Consider the following 27,465-nt stretch of genomic DNA (forward strand, 5'->3'; position numbering starts at 1 on the left):
GCCGCCCTTGGGAGGGACGCGAGAGTGCCCCCGGCGCCGGGAGGGAGGGAGGGAGAGAAGCGGGGCCGCCGGGAGGGCTTCTCCTTAGCTCGCGCTGAGGCGGTGCTGGGCGACCCCATCATCCGTTCGCACTTTGCTTGTGGCTCAGGGGGGTTATTAACAGCTGTTAATTAGCTCTCTGCCTGGAATACCTGTGTGGCAGCCCTGCGGTGCTGCACCGGGGAGGGTGGGGACAGGGTCGGGCTGTGTGTGGCATAGGAAGGCTGGCACCGATGCGTCAGGTCAGCCTGAGCAAAGGTTTTTTTCAGTCGGATCGGGCTGGAACTTCACCGAAAATTATTTGTCCGTACTGCTGATCCAAACGTGAATTAGCTGGGTCATGGCTTGCACTCCGCTTCCTCCCCGGAAAACCTGCTGAGGCAGAGCACAGCGCTGCTGATGCCCAACTGCTTATTCTGAGGCTTAAAGCAGGCTCCTATCCAGCGGCTCTTCTGGGTGCGTTTCCACATCCATTCTTCCCAGGACTAGGTTTTTGGATTCAGTAAAACTGCAGGAAGCACAGCCTGTGTTTATCAGCCAGTGCAGTTGACTTCTCTCCCCACTGGGAAATGACTTGCTTTTCATCTAGTGTTCTCTCCATAAGCTATGTGAGTGCAGGATCTGTTTTCTGCTTGCTTTAGTATGACAAAGCTGCTATCAAGTTTTAGCCTCAGGCTGCCAAAATCTGAGCCTGGAACTTGCCCAGATAGGTGAGTCTGGACGGCTTCTGTGGCTTGGAAGTCTCGGTATTGCAGGCTTCTAACTGTACATGGGCTCATGGTGGTGTTTGGTTGGGCAACATTTACTCAAATCCTGTCAGAGCTGTAGCTGCTGTGTTTTCCCATAGTAAAAGCTCTGTATGTCCCTGTGAGTTTTGCTTGGAGGGACAATCTCAAATCTGAAGAGATGCTGCCAAACTGTCTACTTCCATATTTTTCCTGTCAGAAAGGAGGCATCACTCCTCTTCTGTAGGAAATGCCATGTTACTGACATCTAGTGACAAAGATACCTGGTGTTCTTTGGGCTGCGGAGTGGCCATGTTCCAGGGAGAACATTGGGGTGTCATTGAAGGGTATCATGGCCAGCTGCTTCCTCCTCCCAAAAGAGCCCAGTCCTGGCTTTTGGAGAATTGACTCTTGAGGCTGTGAAGGGTTACATCCTGAGTTCTTTGAAAAACAGGGGACTGGGACTGGACATGCATTCTTGTTTGATACAATCTCTTTTTTTTTTTTTTTGGTGGAACAGCAACAGTCACCAAACAGAACAGGCTTTATAAAGAAACTTCCTGTAACCCTAGTTAAACTTTTCTTGCCTCATCCCTGCATCAAAAAAGGTAAAGTCAAGACTGTCTTTTGCAGCTCAATGTCTTGCACTGGTTTTCTAAGCTTATTCTACTGAAGACCATTAGAGTATTTAAAGGCTGTTCCTGGGGCCAGCTGGAGGATGGCTTGTGGTGCCAAAAAATAATTGGTTTGTGAGGCAGAGTCTGCTTCTCTCCTTTAGTGAGTGACCTACTGAGTCAAAAGTTACTGGCAAGTCATGTATTATTTTGATCTTGGCAGGAGGTCAGCAGCTCAGCTAAAAGCTTGCAGGCAGAGGCACAGAATGTGAAATGCAGTTATCTGCTCTCCAGTAAGAGTAGTGAGAGAAAAGCTGACACATCAGGGCACCTAGACCATTAGTGGTCTGCAGAATACAAGCTCTTACTCAAACTCCACTCTGTGCCTCAAACCTCTTCTGTTAGAAGATGCATAGGAAGCACATCACTGTTCAGGTTTCTAGCTCAAGAGTGAAAAGCAAGTAGTTCAACCTGACTTTAGAAATGCTTTGGTAGAGTGGGTAGAAAAAGGCATCGGGCTGTTCACATCAGGTGGGCTCAAAATATTCCTGAGAGATATGTTAAATGCTGTACCTGTGATGTTTTACTGGAGTAAGGGAGCTTCTTGTGTTTCCCTGTGTCAGTATTTCTCTCTTGTGACTTCAGACTGGCTGCGTGCGGTATGGCACGCAGAAGGGGGCTGTAGGAGGAGAGCCTGGTAAGAGAACGTGCTTCTCCTCCTGCCCACTGGTTATGGGGATTTATGGGATTGTGTTTAAAATAGGAACAGTTTCTCTGAAACTGATGGGTTTATCTCAGGAGCTCTTTAGCTCAGGGTATGCCCCTTAAGTAAATTATGCAGCCTGTCTTCCCCAGGATGAAGTGATTGCAGCTGCTCTTGTTTGAAACCAAGTGCAGCCCGTGGCCTCCTGGAAAGTGGCTAATGCAGCCAACTAAGCAAAGCTTAGGTGCTCAGATTAGCTGGTGGGGTAATGGCATTGTTTTGAGCCTTAAGCGTTGGGTTGATAATGGCTAGTGCTAGCTAAATGGATGGGTTTTCTCAACAACTTCAGTTTGCCAGAGCAGCCTGAATAATCCCTCTCCCACTTCAACTATTGTCACTTGTCCAAGATCATACTGATTTCTGGAATGCAGAAATGGCTGCAGTTGGTGAGTTGCCTTCAGTACCTCTCCTGATTTCTTCCTGGATGAAAACTCAGCAGCTAATGTACCTTGAACTGCTTAGTTAGATAAGCTCATTAATGCACAGAAGTCTTACTTACTGTTAAGTCAGAACCCAAACTGTCTTTTAATAGACTACTAAAGGGGTTGGTTGCTTTACACCAGCTTATTCACTGACTTGTGATTGCTGTTTCCTGGATGTGCTCTGTAGATTACAGAAATCAGCATTCCTGTTTGCATTCAGGCTAAGTGATGTCTGTGCTGTAGGAAACTTTCAGCCCCTTAATGGGAGTGACAAAGTCCAAGTAGCTGGGTCTTGGGCTCACTACTGATCAACTTGTGTTTGTTCGTACCCTGTACTGGATGAAGCTTATGGCTTGTCTCACAGTGGCGTTGTGGCCAAAAGGGCTCTGCAGGTTAGCAGCCATCCTGACATCTCATCCAGCCTTGGTCAGTGGCTGGTTGAAGGCTTTATTTCCTCCACCTGTAGTGCCAGACTTTTCTGGACAGGTATCTCTATGGTAAGAGTATCACCCACACAGCTGGCTTAGGAAAATACATCTGATCCCAAAATTGCCTCCTAAAATGAGTGGACAGATGTGCTTACTAGTGATGCTGCTAGTGCTCATCAAATCCAGGCACAGCTGGGGCAATGATGTGAAACTGTAGTTATGTTGTTACAGGCAGCCTAAGAACTGCTGCAGTCACATTGCTCCTGAGCAGTTATTCTTGAGCTGCTGTGTCACCACTGCACCTCTGAAGAGAGGACACAGAGAATTTGCTGAGTAGATGCCATGAGAGCAAACAGGCCTGGCTCAAGAGTTCCTCAACTTTGGCGTACACTGACCATTGAGAAGCTGGCATGGAAGGATACAAAGAACTGTATTTGTGCTTTCCTTAGGCAGAAATACCAATATACACCAAAAATTTATGGTGACTGGTACAACTAGGCTGTAGGTGCATTACATTGCTAGTGACACATTTCTTTCAGACAGTTCCTAATTCTTTTGGAGCTGGAACAAGTACTTCTTGCCTTGCATGTGAAACTGGAATTACTGCAGTCATGGTCCTTTTACCACTGAAAAAAACTGACTAAAAATTCACTGTTTTCCCTGAGGAACAAATTTGAGAGATCAGCTTGTTTGTTTGTTTTTACTTGTGCAAACAGCTACACAAGGCAGAGAACTGTTTCAAGGTTTATGGTGTAGGTTGAAGCTGCCAGTGTCTGCTGGTGCAGGGAATGGTTAATGGTCTGTGTGGTGTCATGTGAAAGACCTCAGGTTCTGGGACAAAGGTATTGGAGAAAATCACTCATTTGAACATCTGTATATCTGGGATTTAGGCTACAATTCAACCTTTCATAGGCTAATGAACAAATGACGGATACTGCAGTTGTGTCTTATTGCTGTTGTGGTACTTTGGCTTCTCAGAGAGACCATGGAAGGATGCACTGAACAGAAACTACAGCTTTGGTACTGTGTGCTGTGGTGGCTCTGAAAGAGTTGCTGCAGATAAACAGCTGCAGAGGGAATGAACTGTTCTGGTTAGTTGATTCCTTACGTGTACCTTGTTTATTCTAAGAAAGCTCCATGCTGCGTGTTGTTCATTTTTCTGCAGCTATTATAAGTCAGAGTTGATGAAGAGGAAATGGAAGAGGAAGGCTGGGCTCTGACATGCTGCAGAAGGGAGCTGCTGTATCTCCACTTGATAAATGCAGGTTTAGTGCCTCATCTCACTAGGTAGCTCCCAGTCCAGCCACTTGTTGCATCTCACAATATGTGAAACTGACAGTCCAGCAACAGGATCCTGCTGCCTGAGCTTGTGCTCCTGACTTCACCCATGCATTCCATGGGTGGCACCCTGAAAGGATGAAGTCTGACTTTTGGAGAGCCACCTGTTTTAGATCAGACCTAATAAACAGGGCATTTTCCATCTATGATGGAATCAGTGGACAGAGGCAGGTTTTTTCAGATATTGTACTTTATTGTGTCTTTATCTTTCTCTGGACTCTTTTAGTTATGGTTTGCAGCTTAGCTGCTGCAGACTGACTTTGGGGGCTTCCAGCATCCCCTGGTTGGTTGAGAGAGGGGTGCTTATTGCACATCCCCTGCCCGGTGGGAGCACTGAGCCATGATTTCAGGAAGTATGTGTGATTCTTAGGAAAGTGCGTGTTACCATGTCAGTCATTGTAGGCCCAGCTAATCCTGCTTCTTTTCTCTTATGTAACTACTGAAATGCATTAAAATCTTAAACCCAGCCTTTGGTTTTATACATGTACTTTTTTTTTTTTTTTGCAATTGGTGGTGTCTTAGTGCTGTAACTTTGCCACAATTGCTCTAAAGGTATATTTTAAATGCTCTCATCTTCACTTGAGTAGTAAAAAGGCATTCTGAAAAGTCATTTCCATGTAATCTTAACTCCTGGTGGGTTTATAAGCATGTATATAAGTGTGTGGGCTATCTATGATGTTCTTCATGCTCCTTTTCTGTTTATGGGTTGAAATGGAAGTATTTAGGAATGTGAGCACTTGGCAGGAGGGTACGAAGCCTACTGGCTTTAGGTATTTGTAGGAGCTGCATTCAGATGTTACATCTGCCCTAGTAGCTGCTTGAAGAATGCAGAGTGTGTTGGGAGAGGGCTCTTGTTCCTAAATTAAGGTGATTAGTCACCAACTGGTGTGAATTCAGCATACATGTGGATTATCCCTGTACCTTAACTAGAATAAATCCATCCACACTGTAAGTAGAAAACAGGGCTGTAGCTACCAGTGTGGAGCAGGTTGCCATATGTTCAAGCTAGTGAAACAGAAGGAGTGAAGCTGCAAAGCCCTGAAAATGCAGCTGATGGATCATTAACCCAAAGGTTGCAGCTAGAGTCATCTTGGATTCCAGGCACTTTGTGGTAAACAGTTGAAGAAATGGTGGGCTTTGTTCTTAAGCTGTGTCTGCCAGTGAGATATTAGGCTGAGGAAACTCAGCAGCAGTGCAGAGCAAGCTCCCTAGGAAAGGCTGGAGCAGAATGAGTCATTGAAAGCTGATTGAGCAATGCTTTCTGAGTCATGTTGCTAATGCACAGGGAGCAGATGAACCCATCTCCTGTGCTGGAGTTTTTATTCTGAGGCCTTCTGATTCCAGCAGCCATGAGTCACACTGAATGTCAGTCTCAAATTAATTTCAACCCTGTTCCCTGCAGTTCTTAACCACTGCAAGTACTAGGATCTTTAACTTTCACAGCTGATCTGTAAAGAAAACTATTAATTATTTTAAAATATGTGGAAGATTGTGCTATGTCTGAACTGTACTGCTAAAGTCCTCATTCTATTAGAATGTAACCTTGAAATACTTGAAAGGAGTATCTGTGAAACTTGAAACACAAAAGAGGATCAAAACAAAGCAGGCTTATTTTCACTGCAACCACTTCAAGGAGAAGCATTGTCATCTTAAAGAGCCATTCTTCTTGCTGAGCTTTAAGCAACTTTCTTTTGCATTCTGCCCTTTGTATAGCTTACTGCTCTGTTCATAGATCTCTGGGCTACTTACTCCACCTCTTGAGTTTCCAGCTGTGTGGACATGCTTCCATTAGCTGATGGAAGTAATTCTGTGTGTAGAGGGAGTGTAGTCATTCCGATCTTGTGTCTTGGAGGGATGTAATGCAAGTTGTGAACAAAAGACTGGAATGTTGTCCATGTTTCCTGAACTCCCATTGTGGGCAAGCTTGGTGAAGGCTGACAGAGAGCATCCCTGCACCAAACTGAACTTGCTGGAAGTTGTGTTGATGCCATTGTGCTGTCTGTGCTTGTGGTGCCTGGAACTCTTCAAGATGCTGAACTGCAGAAGTTGAGTAGACCAAGGGAGATCTGATTATAATTGTGTTAAATGCCTTGCACAGTTGAGACCTTCTTGTTCTCTGATGCCATTAGAGAGGAGTGCAGCTGGAGATTTGTACTGCTTGTGTCCTTCAGCTACTGCAAAGAACTGATTGGTAGCTGGTACAGTTGGGTAGGTCATCTAAAACCCTTATAGTCACTGTTTTTAGCCCCTGTGACTTTGCTGGTACCTGGAAAGACTTTACCAGTTGTCTGACACAAATCATTAGATAAATTGTACTTAAATGTGAATTCAGGTTTCATTTTTAGAGCTGTAGAATTGTGGGCTATTTCAGACTTGAGATGAATCCTAACTCATATGGAGGCATTCTGCTGCTACATGGGAAATAATGCTCATGCATGTCTCAGAATGGTTGGCTGCCCTTTTAAAAACAAACTGTCAGAATGGTCCTGATCCTGTGGCCAAATCCATAGTAGTAGGGGAAAGTACAAGCTCAGGTGTTAACCAGGGCCTCACATAGCACAGAGCAGCCCCTTTCTAACATTGAGCAAGTTCATTATCGAGTTGTTTTGCCAGTGTAGTTCAGCAAGCACACATCAGCTGGTTGGTGGCAGGTCTCTGCAGGCTTCTGTTTTGTACCATACAGAATTTGCAATAAGAGCACTCCTGGTCAGTAGTCGTGGCAGTGGGATGTGTGTAGATATGAGGGTATTCAGAGTAGTAAGGGCAAAGTAGATCAAAGTAGACCAAAGAAGTGCAGATGGGACTACAGAATGGCACCCTAAATCCAAGATACCCAATTGTACAACGGTGCATATAGGATGTGTATGGGTGAAGTAGCAAAGGCAGTTCTGGCTTCACCTGTAGCTCTGAATATGAACCAATGAAGCTCTTAAATGTGCCAGTGAAGGTGGAACCAGGAGCTAACTTTACATGGGTGGTCTGAAGCTTGAACTCATGTCCTGGGATATTTTGTGTAAGGAAGAAGCCTAGCATTTCATTGCATTGATGAAGAATTTTTGAAGACTAAAAGCCTTTGAATCATAATCTATCTGCTCCATTAAACATGCTTTTACTAACATGTAAGATGAGGAAGCAGTTGACTCTGCTGTCTGGTACTGTGATACAATTAAAAATGCTGATTTTTTTGCCTGTAATTTCAGCAATGCTATTACAGAATATGTTCTGAACTAACATGAGAAAGCATGGCATCATTATTTCAGACAACATTTAAAGTTTGTAGATCTTCCTAAGAGAAGGCTTTTAATTTCCAATGCAAAGCTTCATCAGCAATCTTCTACATGTTTTATAGTAATGCAGTAAATATTCAAATCAAGGCTTTTTCAAAATTGATTGGCTTGTCATGCTGGCAGAGGGCTTTGTCTTGTTTATGCTGCATGTCTGATCCTGTTGCTTATCAAAGCAGACATTTCCTTTATACTAAAAATAGTGAAACAAATAACTTAAGCAGCATTAAAACCCAGAGGGAGATTATTTTTTTTAAGACTAGGATGTGCTTTCTAGGATTCTTCTGGAAAGGGTTTGTAGGATTCTTATGATCCAGCTTTGACCAGTTGCGTAAGCTTCCAGGAAGCTGCTCTATACAATGCAAGTCTTAAAAAAGTGCAAGAGCTCTTCATCTTTGGTTGCAGTAGTCTGTATCTGAATGTGGAAGCCAGCACTGTAGAATTCTGAAAACACATGCTTGTTTCTTATCTGGAGTGAAAAAACTAGTAAATAGGAAAGAATTTTCTGGAGTGGGCAACAAGTTCCTTTCACTGTCACAATGTTTCTCATTTTTTTCATTGTTTGACCAGCGTGAATGACCTTGCAAATGTTTCAGCTTCTGCCTGTCTTGTTGGGCAGCTGTGTTCAATTCTCCATGTTTTGGATTTCAGCCCTGCACTTTACCTCCCTGTGGCCTTTTCGTGCCTGTTAGGGCTGTGTGTGTTTTGTGTAAGTAGTTGTGAGTCTGTGGTACAGCCACTTCCTTTAGTCTGAGAAATTGGGGTTGTTTGGTTGACCAGTGGGGTTGTCTTCTGCTGTGGGGATGCTGACATTGCTGCCCCTACAGTTTGTAGCCTTGGTCACGAAACAGTGAGTGGCCACAAAAGGCTTTTCCCACTCTAACTACATGGGAATCTTGGAGCTGCCTGTGTCTTAATAGATTTGGTTACAGAGCCTTAGAAGTTAATGAAATACTTGTATCCCAAAGTTATGAAGTGTTATGGTTGGGAATAGAAGAAGAACATACTTGGAAAGCTGTTCTGTGCTAATTGGAGTCTCAGAAATGAAAATATGTTGGTGACAGTGCCACAAGAAGCCACTGAAAAGTGGCAGAAGGCAGCCCATTAGTAGCCAGAGATACTTGATGAGAATAAAAGCCAGAAAGCTGACTACTGAGCTTTGGGAAAACTGCTTGTTTCTTTCTATTTTGACTTAACTGACTTTTGTGCTCTTTTTTTTCTATTAATAAGCAGAAGCACCCATCTGGAAGCTGAAGACCTATAGCAGAGAAGTATGAGTAGTGTTATTCTTTGAGGATTCACTAGACATAGCTAAAAATGTTGGTGTAAATGTTTAGGAAATTTAAAGTTTCTTTTTTGTTTTGCTGAAATTAAAAGTAGTGGCTGCACTTAGCACAGAACTCACATCTGCAGTACTTCCTTCAGATGGGCAGTTACTGTAGTTTATTGAGTGTAACTTCTAGAGGATACATTACTTTTGATAATCCAGAAGTCCTTTAGGCCCTCTGATGTGTGCATTGTTTTTGTATTCTCTTTTTTCCCTGACATTTGAAGTGATCCAAGGCTGGGTCACTTCAACTTTGTCATTGCAGCATTCCTGAGCAGACACGTATCAGTTCACTGTCAGCATCCGTCTCTAGGTTGGCCTCTCCCTATCCTTTTCAGCCAGCCCATACTAATGGGTGTAGGCTTACCCACCCAAGAGCAGTGTGGAGATGGTTGTTATCTAATGCTCTGCAGTGCCCAAGCTAAGCAGTTCTGTGGGATCACCCCAAGGCCTGCCCTGTCAGGGTTGCAGTTCTCTTCTTGGGACTAAGCCAACCAAACAGTTGCTGCTTGTGGGTGTTATGACTTTGACCTAAGTGAATAGGAGTGCATAAGACTCCAGGAATGGGATCTGGTGAAGCAGCTGTATATTTTAAAAAGTCTTCTCTATCAATAATATCTAATGTCTTTGGAGAGAGCTTTGTAGCTTTCTCCAAAGCAATCTTCCTTTAAATAAAGAGAAAATTAGCCGTTTAGGAGGGTAACTTCTAAGAGACTATCTCCCTGTTCAAATGGGGCACAATTGTGACCACTCCAGTGGTGCCTTGTAGCCAGATGGCTCTCAGTTTGAATTTGGAAGTGTGACTTGATATGGCTGCTAGGGATTATCAAAGACTCTTACTCTGATGTGCAAAAACTATGTAAAAGTGGTAATAAACAGAGGTGTATTTGCTGCTAGGAACCCTGTGTCATGTGGTGATAGGCTTGGTGACATGTCAGACATTTGTTTGAACTGCATATAAAAAGACTTAGGAATTGTGTCTGATTTGTATCTCAGTCTTTAGGGAGATAGACACTTTATAGTAGAAGTAAGGGGTCTTTGATTTTCTTGTAGTTCCAGGCCTGTGTTTTTTCTCACATTCAAGAGGTATGTTTTGGATACTTGTCCTTGAGGCTTAATCTGTCCGTGCTGATTTTTGGAATGAGAAGTAAGGCAGCTTTTATTTCAGTGCCAACTTTAAGCTTTAGTCCTGGCTAATAATTGTTTCTGTACAGCCTACTTAAATATGCTCTTTTCTGCTTCAGGTATTAAGCAACATGGGAAGTGAAGACTAAAGTTCCATCATGATCGGAGGCTTGTTCATCTATAATCACAAAGGAGAGGTTTTAATCTCTCGTGTCTACCGGGATGACATCGGGTAAGTGCTTCTGTTGCATCCCCAGTTTTTGCATTTTTGTCTCATTTTGGTGCAGTAAACAATCCAGAGCTGCTTTGTTCTGCATTAGCTGCGCATGCATGTGAGACTGCAACTCAACTTGCTGCTCTAGGCTTAGCTTAGAATAAAGAAGTTTAAGCCCTGGTCACCTACAGTGAAGGATGGTCTGCAGCCAAACCTGGGACTTTATTTTGGATGGTGGAGATGTGGCCATTATTCCAAATGCTTCAGCAGCATGGGCTGCCACTGTGGGAGCCTACCTCACTGTAATTGCTAAAACTTGACAGGAGCAGTAATGTGAGAACTGTCTGCCACACACTATAGCCAGGGTTCTGAATTAGTTTCAGGCACTGATGTCTGACATCAAGTACAGGCATGCAGGAGACTGTGTTCTTGGAAAGTTTTATCTACAAGCAATCTCATGGCTGTACTGCTACAGCTGGCTTTCTGTCCCCCAACTTTGCATGACAGCCTAGTGGGAAAAGCTTACATTCATTGGGTAACTAAAGTTGTGGGAAGCCTTGAAAACCTTCAGATTGTAGATTGTAGGTGTTTTGTTGCACTTCCCCAAAGTGTTATGATGCTCACTTAGACTGGATCTGTGCAACCCTTAGGCTGCTAGTTTCCAGAAGGCATCTTACTAAAAATACAGTGCCTTGTAGGCAGTGGATAGTGCTATAGGGAACCGTGAGTGATGGTGCTGCTTGGGCTGAAAACCTTAAATTCAGCGGGTTTGTGCACAATAGTACTCTTTCTAGTGGGTTTTCATAGTGTCAGGCATTAGGTGGAAGTTAGTAATTAAGTTGGCAGAGTTAAGACAGAGCTAACAGAGGCAGAGCTGTGGTAGGTGATAATTCAAAGTTCAGTGAGAGAGAGCCTTCAGGCCAATTTAGGAAAAAGTAGTTTGTCCCAGGTCTCCACACTGACTACTGGTAGGATGTACTGTGAAATAACTTGTTGCCATAAATTACAAAAAAACAGTCAAGGCAGTCTGTCTTCAGATTGCTCTGGTCTGAAGAGTATGTCCCTTCTGGTTATGGATTGTCTACTGGAGGTTAAAAGTTGAGGTAGAACTAGTAGCTAGTCAAGGCTTGTACTGTTTCATCGAGGGAGTAGTCAACACAGTGTCTGTAATGAGGCTTCACCTAATGAGCTTTTCAGTCTCTTGGCTTGTTCTAGGTCAGCTAAGGTGAAGGAGCTGTTCTAAGGTTGACTGAGTTATTCCAGGACTTCCATACATAGCTGAGCCAAGGAAGCATTGTATTTCTCTAGCAGAAAGTGGCTGTGATGCTTTGCCTCTTTTCTACTGTACGAACTCTTATCAGTCTTCAATACTTGTTAGCTGAAGCTCTTCAGAGCAACTCATGTGACAGGACTGACTTTGTAAAGCTCGTATCACAGTGGCTGAGCCAAGCCAGTCTGGATTATAGGTAACTTTGGTGAATATTTCAGGTGGGGACTAGGGACACTTTCACTGCTGTTTCTGGCAAAAATATTTTGTTGTTTGCAAACTTGAAACACGTACAAGATTGTTCTCAAACTGATGTTTATTCAAGAAGGCCTCTTGATTTAAATGGCATTATGGATGTGGAGATGCAAACTAGGGAGCAAAGTAGGTATTTTTAATATGATCTTCTACTGCTTTTTACCTTGGCTCATTTCTCTTACAGAGTGAGTGCCTTATGTTCAGTACGTGATCAAGTACTTCCTGCTGGCTGGTCAGACAAAGCTAGAAAATGGGATTTCCTGCTTGATCCTATCTTAACTTTTTCATTTGGCAGAGTGCCAGAATATTCCAGTGTTTTCTCTAGTACTTGAGGAGTTGGTGTTCCTTTCAGTGAAATCATCCATTCAGTTCTTGTGAAAGTGTCAGTCTTGTGACTTAGGTGCAGCTGGTGTTGGCTGTTGACAGAACTTGCTCCCAAGGTGCTGGATTTTCTCTCAAACAGGCCTTCAGTTTGGATTTTTTTAAACATGTAGCCTTACACAAAAAGTTTTTATGAAATGGCTATGTCTCATCTTGTGTAATCAAGAAACTGAGAGTCTTTCCATTTCCTAGTCTGCACATTAGCATTAATGCCAGATCTATTTAAAATTTTTAATATCCTAACCCTCAGTGGGAGGTAAGGAAAGGAATAGCTATGATACTGTAGCTTGTGCTCAACTTTATAGGAATTCTGTCTCTAACCAAACAGCTGAGTGATGGACTTCTAGCATACCATACAGTTCTTAGATGCTAAGCAGTAGTTCTGAAGTGCTGAGGGCTGAACCCACCCTGCTTGTTGGGAGGTAGTTGAATAGGAAAAGAGCATAACTGCTCCTTGTCTTCATGAGTGATTGACCCATAGGACTCCTTAGTCTTGGCCATTGCCTTTGGCATTCTGAAGCCTCAGTTTCTGAGCTGGGAGATAAAGGTCATCTGTGGTTATGAGAACACCTCCCCTTGCAGTTTAAGGGCCTTAAGAAGCACATAGCTCAGATATAATGACCAAAGTGACAAACAACGAGGATATCCTTCTTATGACTTTGTTAAAGGCAGAAGTACCACAAAACTTGAACTTTCTTTGCTTGCAACTTAGAATGGCTTTGGTGCATGTAGCGCATCTGTCCATACAGCAGCTAGCTGCATGTATAAGCAGCCTTATTAAAAAAAAAAAAAAAAGGCAAAACACCATGCATATAATTCAGGACGCCATGGAGGGTTCTGCTGTAATTTTCGAGTGCCTTGTTCTTCAGTGACTTAGTCGTTGGGGAACCTACCTGCGTTTAAGTATGCAGCTCTGTGTAATAAAACTTCAGCTATTTGAAACTGAGCAGCTTACGTGACAAACTGCATGCACTTTAAATGTAATAGATATTTGGTTTCTGAGCTTCTAATACATCACGTCAGCTTCATGGCTCTTGATCCTTAAGGAAAAAGTGCAAGCTGGATAGAGCAGTGTCTGAATCTGCAGGATGTGCCCTATCTCTCCAGATGTGCTCCAGCTCTATCAAACTTGCTGTATTTCCTGTTGGCTGGACCAAACCAGAAGGCATTGACCCAAACACCTTCAAATGAGAAGTACTGTCACAGAAATTCCCACCCAGACTTGTAGCCCTGTCCTGAGGCAGACTGGGAAGAAGATACTTGATACTCTGCGGTCCCCAGGTGATGCCTCTGTTGAGGCTTTGGGGTTTTTCCACACCAAGGCCTGCTACCTATATTAGCAGAGCAGACTGGGTAGCACTGTTGTGATACAGGTGCGGCTCACCTAGACTAAATGCCCACTTATCCCTAAAGTTCAGCCAAACACAAATCTGTCCATGCTGACAGCCTGACCGTGGCATGTCAGTGTTGTACCTTGTGAGGGCTTCATTGCTGCTGTAGCTTGTTACTGTCCATCCAATACTACCTTGGCCTTTTGTGCCAAGGAGCAGGGGGAGGGGGTGCTGTTTGGTCTCTTCTTATCTCTTTGGATTCATTGTGCCTTGTGTGTGTGTTTCTAACCCTTTCTCTTGTTGCTGTCACTCCTCCTTTCTCCGCTGGCGCCATTTCTGTCCATCCCATCTCATTGGCTGCTGTAGCAATAGGTAAGAGACGCGTGGTAGGCCACGACTGGCACTGCACAGTGGGCACCTGGTGTGCTAGCAAAGCCTCCCTGACGTGAGGCTTCTCCTCTAGTGTGCACCAGTCTGCTGACTGGTTCTGGTGCTACTTTTAGCGGGTTAGAACTTGAGGCTGGGAGGGCTAATGCTCCAGAACAAGCTGAACTTTCCTTGCAAGGCTTACTGGAGGGGAGGATTTGGGGTTTAGATATTATTTTATAGTAGATTAAATTACTTTCTTATGGAAAAACTAAAGTAGAAATGAAATATTAATTTAACTCCAGCTTGCAAACTTTCTGGAGCAATAAAACCTGAGAAGTATTCAAAAGCCAGAACTTTGCTTATAGGGGGGTGTGTTTACTGATGAAACTTCTACATATGTCCCCAGACCTTCAAGGAGCAAGCACCTGCTGTGGTAGCATATGTTCCTTGGAATATCCTTTGTTTTCTAACTTGGAACTGTGTGTTGGATTGTTGACAACCCTCAGTGCCTACAAGCATTTGTATGCCTGTATCCTTGCTTGCAAGGATGATATTACTGTCTGCTCTCAAACATGTTTCTGCATAATCAGTACCATGGCCTTGATGCTGCAGTCAAACCCCCTGTTCTACAGAGTGTCTGAGAGTATGAGTAATAAAGCACAACTAAATGAGTCTTGGCTTTGTGTGTAGACTGTTGCTTTAAGTTTTGGTCTTGTCATATAAAGCACTTGGGCTTCCTTCCTGTATTCTCAGGATTGGTGGACTTAATTTGGGAAGTTTATTCTGACTTGTAGTTACAGGATAAGGAGACCATTGTGCAAGAGCTGGCATTCAGAATGTCACTTGGACTCCTTGTGTAACAAGGAGGGCTTTTTCCCCTGTTGCTAGTGTATAGACAGTTTGGATCAGAGAGGGCAGCACCTATGGGCAGCTTGCACAGCAGTTTTTCAGCACTGGGGCAGAACCCTTGACTGTAAATGGTCCTGGACCATGCAGTACTGCTGACATTGCACTGTGGGGACTCTGAGTCTGGATGCAAGACACCTGTTCTGAAACAGAGCAGTCTTGAGGTGACATATAACTGGAAATCAAATGGTGATTCTAATCTTCCTGCTGCTTTGAGCCTGACATCCAAGGTGTGTGGGGTATGGAGGTGAGCTGGATCTGAGAACTAAAGCTCCCTTCTGGAGTGTGCCTGGGCACTGACATCTCTTAGGTGGCCTGGGCAAATTTTGCTGTTTTTTCCTTGGTTGTAGTCTGGGAGCAACTGCCATTGACACATATCTTGGGAGATTACAGCTTGCTTTGGGGCAGGAATGTGAAGGCCTGGGCATGCAGAATAGACAATAATTAGGTGTTTGGTCAAAACTGGACTCTCTGAGCCATATGTTGCTAATGTGTTTGTTTCCAGCTATGACAATCAATTGGGACTGCTGTCAAAATTAATTGAAGGGAAGGTTTCTTTGCCTTTTTTCTCTAGATGGAGGTTTGCTTCTCCTTCTGACTGCAGTCACACTGTAGTCCAAACCTCCCCAGAGACCAGTAGCTCTCTCTCTCCTTGAACTTGTGCAGAATTTAGTGTCTAACTCTGCTCAGAGCCTTCACTTGCCGTCTTAGAAACATCCCCAGGCACCCTCCCTAGGTGAGCTTGGTGTGTGTAGCTCAGCGTGTGACCGTAGTGGCAGAAGCAGAGCTGTGCAGCCAGCTGGTGTCACATTTGCTGTGCTGACTTGTCTTTGGTGGTGCTTTCGCAGGCGCAATGCCGTGGACGCCTTCCGCGTCAATGTCATCCACGCGCGGCAGCAGGTGCGCTCGCCCGTCACCAACATCGCCCGCACCAGCTTCTTCCATGTCAAGCGCTCCAACATCTGGCTGGCTGCTGTCACCAAGCAGAATGTCAATGCTGCCATGGTATTCGAGTTTCTTTACAAGATGTGTGACGTGATGACTGCCTACTTCGGGAAGATCAGTGAGGAGAACATAAAGAACAACTTCGTGCTGATCTATGAGCTGCTGGATGGTGAGATGTTTCCCCTTATATACTGTGGCCTGTTGCACTTGGTCATTCTGAAATCCTTAGCTTAGTATGATGTAGTAATAATCCTTGAAGTATTTTTAACATGTGTGGCAGAGTTCAAAATTACTTGTTTGGCTTTCTAATGCCACCTGTACTGCAAATGTCCAAGTCCATAGCCTTGTGCAGATTCTCTTCCCTGAAATGCTGGGAGCTGTGCACTTGTACGACTTGAGACAATTGGTACTGGAGCTCAGCTTCTGCGGGGATCCTGTGTAGATGTCAAGCTTTCCTTACCCCAGGGTATATCAAGAGGACTGTCAGTAGCACCTCTAAGGCCAGCTGGTGCCCAGGTGGCTCTGGCAGTGTATGGAAGCAGCCACCCTAGGCTTAAGTAGATTGTCCCTATTAAGTTGCCTTTTGGGCTCAATTCTGAACAGAAGGAAGTCAGTAAAACACAATGTGCTCTCTCCCAGCCCTACCTCCCCCACTAATACAGCTCCAAATTTCACCACAGATTAATAATAGTGTCCCTTCAGCTGCTTATGATACCAGCCTGCCTGTGGAGGTTGCCCTTGAGCTGCCCCTGTCTCACATATCATGAGGACTTTGTGTTAGTTATGTTTCAATTTGTTTTCCAGACAATGCACCATATGTGTGTGTCCTGGGATTCTTAACCAAGGGTCACAGTGACTGATGTTTTCCCTGTTCCCTCAGGGCAGACCAGGAGACTGACTGTTCTCTGCTTTGGTCAGTCACTGCTGCCTCCTTGCAGGCACAGTGAGATCAAACCTGCCAGTGTGATGTTGCTCAGTATCATGTTAGTGGTCTTCTTTCCCCTCTAAATCTCTTGTGGGTTGTTCCCTTTCTCTTTGAGGGAAGTATGTGTGTACTGTTCCCTGTGTATAGTTAACATCTGTTTCCCTCCTGCACTCATCCTGCAGTGCCACTACTCAGCTGTTGTTTTAGGTTTTGGTTTTATTACATCTTCATAAGAGCAAAACTTGGGGAAAAAAAGCTGCAGAGATAAAATTGCTGTGGTGTTTTAAAAACTCTCTATTGTCCCTTGGATGTTTTTGGAAAAATACTCAGTGTGCCCTGTGCAGATAGCTAGGTTAGTTGATATTTAGTCCTGAGGTCTGGTTGTGTTTAAAAACTGGCAAATTCATCACTTACACAGCTTTCCATCACTCCTCATCTCCAAAGTATTGCTCCAGGACCTCAGTGTAGCAAAAATGATTCTTTTCCCTTGGTAAGAATGCTGCAGCAACTTACCCAGAAATTCAATGTGTAAGCAGTATCTGTGCACTGATTGCCTCTCTCCTTATAGTAGCAGTTGCCTAGTTGATGTGTTTGTACCTTGTAGCTCTGAACTAACCTTTTACCCTTCTGTAGAAATCCTGGACTTTGGCTATCCTCAGAACTCTGAAACAGGGGCCCTGAAGACTTTCATCACTCAACAAGGCATCAAGAGTCAGGTAATCAGAGGAATTTGGGGTACAGCACTGTTCTGCTGGTTAATTTTTGCTAAACCTGTTCAAGAGAGTATGGTCTTAATTACCATCTAACCATTTGACCCCTGTGGAAGGAAGGTGCCTGAATAAGTTGAGGATACCCTGGCAGGGATGTACCTCAGTGGCACCTTGTTCTAGATGTCCCTGCACTATGCTACCTCATGTTCCCTGGCACATGATAAGATGCAGGAGGAAGAGCCCAGAGCTAGGATAATGTCAGTCCCTTGCATGTAAACATGGTTGCTGGCTTCAGGCTCTGCTCTGTGTCAGCTTCTGAGAGAATAAACAAATCTACCTGCTTAACCAGAAGTAGCTTTTTTGCATGTGAATCTCACTGAGCAAGTCTGTTCTCCACCAGAGCTGTCAGGATTTCATGCCTGCCTTATAATGAAGTATTCTTCAGCCTAGTGAATCTTGCTGTGAAGTCAGGAAGCTCATGTTGCTCTGTCTCTGCCTGTAACATCCTTGCAGGTCAGCATCAGTACAGCCTGAACTTTCTTTGGTTAGAGATGAGAATCTCTGCTGTGCTTTTAGCATAGTGTTAACCCTTGCAACAAAGTTTATATAGAGTTAGAAGATAAAGGGTGTATTGGGAAAAAGATGGTTGGTTGGACTGGTTTGGGGAATGTGTTTAAACTAGTTCTAATCCTACTCCGAGTACAGCCCTCAAAACTAGGCTTCAAAGGAAACTCATAGTTTGTTTCTCATGTCCCCAAGGAATCTTGTCCACCTTGTCCATCTGACACAGCTGTGCAAGTCAATAATAAGGACTTAGCCTTAAAGTTAGTCCTCTCCCCTGCACAGCAATGAGTCAGGGAAAAAGCTTCAGGGAGTCCATAGTGAGGCAGTCTGTGGCAGAGTGAAGCTTCAGCCTCAGCTACAAACAGAAGCAAAGGGCAAACAAGAGCCTGCATGGCGACTGCTCTTGTTTAGGTTAGCAGAGGTCAGTCTCTGGAGGCTCTGTTTCAACTCAGTTCATCAGCACTGATTTTCTGAGAATTCCTTTTTAAACATTTAATCTAGCAAGACTAACTGCATTTCAAGAGGAGGTGAGAGAGAAAAGCTGCCCCTGAGCAATGTATTTTCCGCTAGAACAGCAACTGTTTTGCAACATGGCCAGATGTGAATGCATCCGGTCTCAGTCCCCATCACGAGTCCCAGTGTAAATCTCTGGCCTTCTGCAGTCTGACAGTTTGGGCAGTCAGCACTGAAGATAGCTGAATCAGCTCCTGTTCCTAGGAAAACTCAAAACTAACCACCTCCCACACTTCCTTCCCTTGCTTTTTTTTTTTTTTTTTTTTGCTTTTGTGGGTTTTAACAAACTTCTGTGCTTGTTTGTGTGCAAACCACGGTCGCAGTGTCATGCTTAATTCAACAGCAGGTTTAGTCCTTTCCTTACAAAGAGGAGTATGGCTTTTAGCTTTACACAAGTAAACACTTTTTCTGCTCAGTATTAGAATTTTGTGCAGCCCAGTTCAAAAACCAGAATTAATCTATTGCAGGCACAGGATGGCAAGGGCATCAGTTGAAACAGTACCTGCCATGTTTCCTTATCTGCTCTCTACTCTGATACTTCTAGCCTTCAGCTCCTCATTGACTTAGAGCCAGTTCACACAGATACCCAGGACCAAAATCTGGGTCTGAATCATCTGGCCTATCATCTGTTTTTCCTATCTTCATGTAGTTCCCGGTGATGCTTTCCTTGGGCTTGTGTCCTGAGGAATTTAAGGAGCAAAATCCACTTATGGCAGACTTTCCAAACTCGACTTTTTGACTTTGTTCTCAATGAAAGATTGGAAATGAAACTTCAAACCCAGGTGTCTTCAGTGCCTCCCTTAGGGAATACTCATGCTGCTGGGTGGTCTCAACTTCAGCAGCTACTTCCAGATCCATCTGGTCACTTCACAGAGTAAGTGTCAGGTCAGGGTAGTGGTGCTGTTGCAGGAGATGAGAATGTCATCACATGATCAATGTCCCTTTGGAAGACAGAGCTCTGGGTATTAAATCTACGTATTCTTCTAAAGCCTCAACAAAGCATTGAACAAGACAGTGCTTTTTTTGTGGGACAGACAAGAGAGGTACTTTGTGTACTGTATTGAGCACTTACCTAGGTGGTTCTCAGGGGAGTATAAAACTCTGTCTCTTAGATGATGAGACTGTGCTTGCTCAGGAACTGACGATGTCTTTGGCAAGAGCGTGTGAAGCTGAGATCATGCACTGCCACCCTGTGGGCCTACTGCAGGGCTGCTGTGGGAGAGCCCACTTGTGTCTTGGGCCATTGTTGTGTGGAAAAGCAGAATTAACAAGGATACCACTTTATCCAGGACCCAAATTGCCTGATATTTCCCATAGTCTGGGCATCTGTGACATGGTAGACATCCAGGATTTGCATTAGGAAAACCAGCATGAGTCTGTTCCTAAGAGAAACATTATTGGGAGTGGTATTTTGCCTGTCTCTCCCTCTGCTCCACCTTGCGTTTGGATTGTCAATAATGGGCCAAGTCTGAAAATTAATATCACTGTTGGAGTGCTGGGTTTCCTGCAGGGAGCTAAAGGTGAAAACCCCTCATCTTGTTTGTGCTAATTAGCTCCCTAATTAACAAAGAGCTGACCTGCTTTTTTCCTGTCCTCAGGTAGCCTTAAGCCTAATCTGCCTCTTTCTCCCTTCCTCCCTTCTCTTGCTATTGACCTGCTTGCCTCTTAACCCTGTCTACACTGCACTTGCTACTATACACCTACTTCTTGACTTTCTGCGTGTGACTGGACCCCACCTCTAGCATCAGGTAGGAAATCTCCCTGTGCCTCTCAGCACAGCCCTTGGGACTCTTTGGAGACTTAGAGCCTGGGTGCTGTTAGATGCATTTTGGTTTTGTGTTGGTATGTAACTTTTATGACTGCAGTTATTAAGAAACAGGCCTTGGGGATTAGCTCTCCTGTGTCCCTGGGGTTTCATATTGAATAGGGGTGTGAACTGCTACATCAATCCATGTTAAGCTTCTCTGCTTAATATGGATTGATGTGACAGTCTGAGATATTATTTGAGTGCCATTGTTGGAGCCCATGCCACCCTGCACTAAGAGGTAGCCTAATGGACTTGCTAACAAAACAGAACAACATTCCCTGATGTTGCTATGGCAAATTCTTGGTTAGGCATAGAATTTGGTGTTCTGAGGAGGGAATGACCAAATCATGTGAGGTGTCACAGTACCCGTATCTAAGTGACAAAAACTTTTATGTGTAGTAAATGGCAAGTGTTTGCTCTTAGATTCAGAGCAAGGTTTCTTAGTCTTTGAATTTATTTAGAGTAGTTTGTTTATGTCTAAGATGTCATTTCTTCTCTTCAGACCAAGGAAGAGCAGTCGCAGATCACCAGCCAGGTGACTGGACAGATTGGATGGAGACGTGAAGGAATCAAATACCGTCGCAATGAACTCTTTCTTGATGTGCTGGAGAGTGTGAATCTCTTAATGTCCCCACAGGGTAAGTAGGTGGTGCTGAGCTGGCATCCTTCTCCTGCTCAGGGTTTGTGAGTGGTGACTCTTGTAAGTGTTCTGAACTGTGGTCTTCTCTAACCAGGTCAGGTTTTGAGTGCCCATGTCTCTGGCAGAGTGGTGATGAAGAGTTATCTGAGTGGAATGCCAGAATGCAAGTTTGGCATGAATGACAAGATTGTCATTGAAAAACAGGGCAAAGGGACTGCGGATGAAACGGGGAAAAGGTAAGAGGTTTGGACCTGGTGACCACTTGCCACCAGGGATTCTTATGAAAGGGCAGCCCTTAATAGCTCTTCTGATCTGACAGACTAAAAGCTGGGGTTTTTTCTTCCCTTCAGATGGTACTGCTAACTTTGGGTAGATCAGTTGTCATGCAAGCTACCATTCTGAGGGCCTCAATACAGAGGGCTTCTCTTCAGCTCTTTAAGTATTAAGATTCAAACATAGTTTTAAGTGTATAGTTCTTGCACTTGGAAATACCTCCCCAAGATGGATTTTCCTATAATCTGTATCTCTAGCAGTTTTGCTCAGTGCTCTTAATCATAAAAGCAGTAGCAGTGCTCCCAAGAAATAGTGAAAGAATCCTTCTGCCTGCTTTATCTGGACTGTTCCCACAAAGTAGAACAAAGACTGGGGAAGCCCCTCCTGCTTACAGGTGATCAGTGGTTGTGTGAGTAGGAGGCACATCCTTTCTGAGAGCCCAGCTATGCTCCCTCCCAGCTGCACCTCTGTCAGTACCCACATTGAAGCTGAAAACAAACAGCTCCTAACCCCTTCTCCAGCTTTCCTGCTTGGGGTGAAGAGATAAAAGCAACAGGACTGCCACTTTCGTCTCACTAACCATTTGCAACTCATCTGTATTTCTCTTGGTTGTCTTTTTTTTTTTTGCTGACCCCCAGTGAATTGGGAAGGTAGATAATCTGCTTCAGCTTTGTGTGCACTCTGCTCTCCCTCTGTCTCTTGCTTTGTGTGACTTGTGCATGTAACTTGGATCTCAGACACTTTCCATGATGGTTCCTGTAAATGGAGCTGAACTGCTATTTGCCTTTTCTCTCAGAACCAAGCCAAGAGCTATCACTTCACTGTCACCTTTAAGCCATCTTTCCTGTAACTGAATTGAGCTAGGAAAATGAACGAGCCTGAGATGGCTGAGGATTTACTCTAGTGAAAATATTAATTGCACAGGCCTTGAAGAGTCAGTATACTGTCCCAAAGCTCCTGTGCCAACTGCCTTTGCCAGTAAATATGGTAGTTTTTTGAATTACAGAAGTAAGATGAACTGGGATTCTTGGTAGGTGGTTCTGTAATTATCCAGTGGGCATCTCCAGCTTAGAGACATTACTCTCCAGAAGCATTTAGTTATGAGGTGACCAAAAGGGACAGCTGCTATCAGTTGCTTTTTGGGGTCTAGCTTGTGGCAAGGCCAACCCTGAGTAATGCTGCCTGAGACCTGGAGCAATCCTAGGCAGAGGCTTTCTCAGCTGTTTTGCAAAGAAATAGAAATCAGTTGACTAAGATTGGTTGTCATCTGGGCAGCAGATTAGGAAATACTAACTCCTCCTTTTGAAGCACAAACCAGACCACTGGTGGTTGTGTAACTAGACAGCCAGTCAGCCTGGGGGTCAGTCTGCTTCCCCTTGGTGTAGGGAGTGGTGGTTCCTAGGAGAACTAAACCTGCTGTAGTTCTCACACTATCTTGGCATATTGGCATGGCTGTCCTGTTGCTTCCAGCAATTGAGGCAGCCTCAATACCATAGTGATACACTGCTGCACCTTCTCTACACTGCTGCCTCTTCTGTTGCTCCTGCTTTCTGGTCCCTCTCAGTAGCTGAGGGGTTTTGGCTGGCCTACGACCTTTATTTTCAGGAATTAGTACCTGGCACAAGTTCAGTGCTGGCAGGTTAGGCTGGTGCACATACATGGACAGGTGGTAGCTCATCACATTTTTAGGAGAGATACAGACTTGTATGTCACAATGTCATGGTTTTGGTGATTTGGTTCAGAATCAAACCACCTGCTGGCAGTATGGAAATGAACAGCTGTGAAGAGATTTCTGAACAGGAAGACTCTGAACCTGGCATTTCCTGGCTGTGTGGCAGTGGGATAGCTTTGTGGACAGGAAAGTGTTTTCTCTCCTTTGAACTGTGCTGTGGGAAGACTTGGGCTGGCAGAGTTGCCTTTGCAGTACTGAGTGCTGCTGGCAGGCAGACCCAAGCCTTGTTGTGCTGGCTATGACAAGGGTGCTCTTCTAAGCTCTCTCCTCTTTGGGGAGAGGAGGGAGAAAATTCTTTCCAACAAGCTTCCTGAAATCTGATTTTTGTGGTGGTGAAACAAGGAAAGTCTGAGCCAAGAGGCTGCTGTCCCCTAAATCTCTCCCTGCCTCCCCATTTCCTGGACACCTGCGATGGCAACATGCTCTGTAGAGTAGTTTCTGCCTGGACAGATTTTGACTGCACCAAGATACCAGAGCTGCAGCTTGTGCTTCTCTAACTGTGTTTTGTGTTTTCAGCGGCAAACAGTCAATTGCCATTGATGACTGCACTTTCCACCAGTGTGTGAGGCTCAGCAAGTTTGATTCTGAGAGGAGCATCAGCTTCATTCCACCAGATGGAGAATTTGAGCTCATGAGGTACTGTGGGTGGAGGGTGAACAGGCTGGTGTTGGCATCTGCTTGCTGCTACAGTAATGTTGCTGCTCCCAGGCAGACTTGCAGCCCTTGAGCACTTAAGAAATACACACCACCCCCTTTTCAGAGTGGAATCTGTAGGGTGTCCCACAAATCCATCTGTTACAAATGTGGAAGCCCAGCTGTGTTTGGTTTTCTTTGCCATAACCATGGTGTTGGATTGGGTTTTCTTGCTTTTGAGCTTCTTGTATCTGTTGTTTTTAGTGTTTAACACTGGTGTCCTTGAACAAGGCTGTTGGCAGGAACCAGATACAAAACTTGAGATACAAGAAACCATTGCTGCCCTACAGCAGCACGGATCTTAACTGCTATTTCCTTCTGGCATGTTTCCCTTTCTGGCTGATGTTTCCAAGCTGTTTGGCATATTCAGAGGCTATCTCTTTAGGAGGGTGATACAGTTTGAGGCATAAGGGAGTTAACTCCTCCTCAGAGTTCACTGTAACTTCCATCCCTGCAGATACCGAACCACGAAGGACATTATCCTTCCTTTCCGTGTGATCCCACTGGTGCGGGAGGTGGGCCGGACCAAGCTGGAAGTGAAGGTGGTGATCAAATCAAATTTCAAACCTTCCTTGCTGGCTCAGAAGATAGAGGTAAGAGAAAAAAAAACCAACTGTGGTATCTTGTGCCTGGAAGTCATGCCTCTTGTTTATGTCCACTGCAGTAGAGTTCTCACAGATGAGTCTTCAAGCTTGAACAGGGCTAAAAAAGTGAACTGATTTATCTCTTAGATGTGTGGTGCTGCTGTTTTGTGGGAAGGAGGTGCTGTAGAGTAGGGAGTGGAAGCTGTTTTCATTTGCAGAGCTGCCTTGGCAAGGGCCTCATTCCATCCCTGCAGCAATTGTTCACTTAATTCCTCAGCCACTGTGAAAATTTCATGTTCTTCTGTCTGCATGATCTGATGGTATGTCAGACAGGCAGCAGGCTGTGAGCCGTGTAAGACAGGCTAGGGGTGGCTTTGCAGCTTAGTCCCCATCTGAGAAGGCTTACTGCTGCAAGGCTGGGCTGTCCGGAGCCTGCTGCAATGCCTGGCATCCTTCCTGAGCTCATCTTCCCAACATTACCCAGGATTCCTGCAGCATGCTGATCTCTGACCTGTTGCTTACTGATTTTGTGTATTATGGAACTGTGAATGTGTATTTCAAAGCAAGAAACTGGATAACTAGCCTAGGGTGCCTTGTGATAGCTGATGTTCTCTGGGCCCTGAGCTGGGAGAGAGAAGGCCCAAGGGGTTGCAGGGCAGACTGTCTGAGACTGCCCAGATTGCCCAGGCTGCAGTGTCCTTGCCCCCCCTTACCAGACTGTGCCTTCCAGGTCCGGATCCCAACGCCCCTCAATACCAGTGGAGTGCAAGTCATCTGCATGAAAGGGAAGGCAAAGTACAAGGCCAGTGAGAATGCCATTGTCTGGAAGTAAGTGAGCGTGTTGGGGCTGGCCTGCAGGGAAGGCCTCTGGGAGGCAGGATCTGTTCAGTGCTCCTGTCTGCCCTGACATTTTGTAGTGATGGGGAGCACAAACCCTGGCCTGCTCTCACTTCTGAGCTTTCTCCAATAGGATAAAACGTATGGCTGGAATGAAGGAATCCCAGATCAGCGCGGAGATTGAACTGCTGCCCACCAACGACAAGAAGAAGTGGGCTCGGCCTCCCATCTCCATGAACTTTGAGGTGAGTACCTGTCTGCCTTTCAGATGCACCCAACCTTGGAGAGGCTTTGTCAGTCCCTCTTGGGAGTTTGAGCATCCCCTGTGACAAGCTGCCAGGTGAGGTCAGCCAGATGGTAAAGTTAATGGAAGAAAATTGCCCTTAGAGCCACAGGAGTCTGGCACTGTGCATGCAGGGAGCAGGGGAGGGAGCAGTGGCTCTTGGTGTCTGTTTCTAGATGTGTTGCCCAGGGGTCCTCTGGCGTTTGTGTACGGAGAGCATCTTACCCCCATTCCAATGCCCTCTGTTGCCTTTCCCTCTCTCAATAGGTCCCATTTGCACCCTCTGGGCTGAAGGTGCGCTACCTGAAAGTCTTTGAGCCAAAGCTGAACTACAGTGACCACGATGTGATAAAATGGGTGAGGTACATCGGCAGGAGTGGGATCTATGAGACCAGATGCTAGCCCCAGCAGGCTAGCAGGCTCCCTCTTCTCCAAGCCATGCTCTGCCTCTCCTCGGTCTTCAGCTACATTCAGAGATGTCTGCCTGGCCCCTCGACGCAGATTGAAAGACCCTGTGGCTCACCCCGGGAGTGGACTCGCCTGCCTGTGTTCAGTTACCACGCACGCTGCAGATGAAGTTCAGAACCCAGTCGTGTGCAGGGTGCAGTCAGCCTCCTGCTCCCCGTCCCAGGGTGGGCAAGGGCTAGTCTAACTCCCATCTTCTCGTGATCTTTCTAGGGAACGTCCACCATTAAACTCCTCTTCTGTTGGTGTCTCACTACTTGCATCATATCCTAGTATTTTTGAAGTTCTTGTGCATATGTACTCGTAGAATAGACCTAAACATAGACTGGACAAATCTGAGTTGAAGTTACCCTGGCTTCTGTTCTAGCTATTGCTGTTGTGGTAGATGTTGCTGGCCAGTCTGAGATGTTTGGGGTGGTGAGTTTGTTGGGCCCCCACCAAGGAAGATGGTGGGCTCACCAGATCTCACCACCACCTTATTTCTTGCAAAGTTGTCAGTATAGAGTCCTGCTGTGGGAAGGTTTGTGACCAAAAAGGATGATGAGGGTTTAGGCTCTTGCTGGTGTGTATGTGGGTGGCACAGCATTTCAGGTCCTTGGAGCATTTACCCCTACCCACTGCTGGCTTGATCCAGTCTGTCCTTTCCAAACAAATTGGAGACGTGGCCCCACTGTCCCAGGGAGTGTGGACCAGCTGAGCTCTGTCAGGATGTGAACAGGGTCTGTTCTTGGGGAATCTCAAATGCAGTTGGCAGTAAGAGCACCATGACCCAGCCTGCCCCCTCCACACTTCTACCAAATGCTTCTGGGCCATAGGAATGCTGCTGCAACCCACAATCCTGCTTCTGGTAGTGTGGTCTCCATTTTGTACACTTTGTGATTTGTCCAGCTCTGAATCTAATAAAGTATGTAGAATGGAGAAGGCTGCCTGCGCTGCTCTTTGGGACTGGTGCTGCAAGAGCCTGAGCTGTGTCCTGGGCCTGTGCCACAATGTCTGGGGGCTTGCTTGTGCTGCTTCCCCAGCCCTGGGCTGCTTGGGGGCTGGTAGGTGAAAAGGACAAGTGATGCTTTTGTTTCCAGCTGTGCCAGTGCTGCGTCTCCCCGCAGAAAGGAGGATGCTCTGGGCTTTCCTTGGGGCTGCAGCTGGGATGAACTGAACTCAGTGGAGTGTGCCCCAGTCCCCTGTAAGTCAAGCCAGGCTTAAGAGAATCTTGGTCATCTTTCCTTGCACTCACCTGAAAAAACTCAAAAGACAATTTCTCCTTTTAACTTGGCTTTTGGTGGCGGGAGCCAAGGTGGGTGCTGTGTGGGGTAGCTGAGGGAGTCAGTAACTGCTGAGCAGCTGGAGCTGGCCCTTGACTCAGCCCCCCTGCCTTCAGTCTGTGAGCAGGTGAGGATGTCCAAGTGGTCATTTCCCATCGGTGGATGAAAAAATTCAAACCCAAACCCCAACCTGCAGTGTCTTGATTGTGGTTTAAAAGCAGAAGCTTTTTAAAAGAGGGAAGAAAAAAATTCCAAGTCCTCCCAAACCCTGTTTCCCTGGGTGACAGGACGAGCAGGGGCTGAGCGGGGTCCAGGCCCGTCCCCATCGCTCCCGGTTGCCGCCGCGCCGGCACGTGGCGCCGCGAGCACCATCGTGGCCCCGGAATGCGCAGGCGCAGTCGGGCCCAGACTACATCTCCCGGCGGCCCCTGCGCCATGGTGGCC

The 27,465-nt window shown here is 45.5% G+C and overlaps 1 protein-coding gene across 2 annotated transcripts; it reads left to right on the plus strand.

The window, feature by feature from the left end:
- Positions 1 to 10,184: 10,184 nt before the first annotated feature.
- AP2M1 (adaptor related protein complex 2 subunit mu 1) lies at positions 10,185 to 26,680 on the plus strand. Of its 2 annotated transcripts, XM_005418977.2 has the most exons (11): positions 10,185 to 10,297; positions 15,637 to 15,902; positions 17,292 to 17,374; positions 20,188 to 20,193; positions 20,755 to 20,890; positions 20,987 to 21,128; positions 23,414 to 23,533; positions 24,048 to 24,183; positions 24,905 to 25,002; positions 25,145 to 25,256; positions 25,562 to 26,680. In XM_005418977.2, the coding sequence occupies exons 1-11, from the start codon at positions 10,224 to 10,226 to the stop codon at positions 25,694 to 25,696; spliced, it is 1,308 nt and encodes a 435-aa protein (XP_005419034.1). In that variant the 5' UTR covers positions 10,185 to 10,223; the 3' UTR covers positions 25,697 to 26,680. The 2 variants fall into 2 exon arrangements, with proteins under 2 accessions (XP_005419034.1, XP_005419035.1); XM_005418978.2 differs by lacking the exon at positions 20,188 to 20,193 and having other exon boundaries at positions 25,562 to 26,673.
- The last annotated feature ends 785 nt before the right edge of the window (positions 26,681 to 27,465 follow it).

Source organism: Geospiza fortis, unplaced genomic scaffold, assembly GCF_000277835.1.
Source record: "Geospiza fortis unplaced genomic scaffold, GeoFor_1.0 scaffold172, whole genome shotgun sequence".
NCBI classification, from domain to species: domain Eukaryota; kingdom Metazoa; phylum Chordata; class Aves; order Passeriformes; family Thraupidae; genus Geospiza; species Geospiza fortis.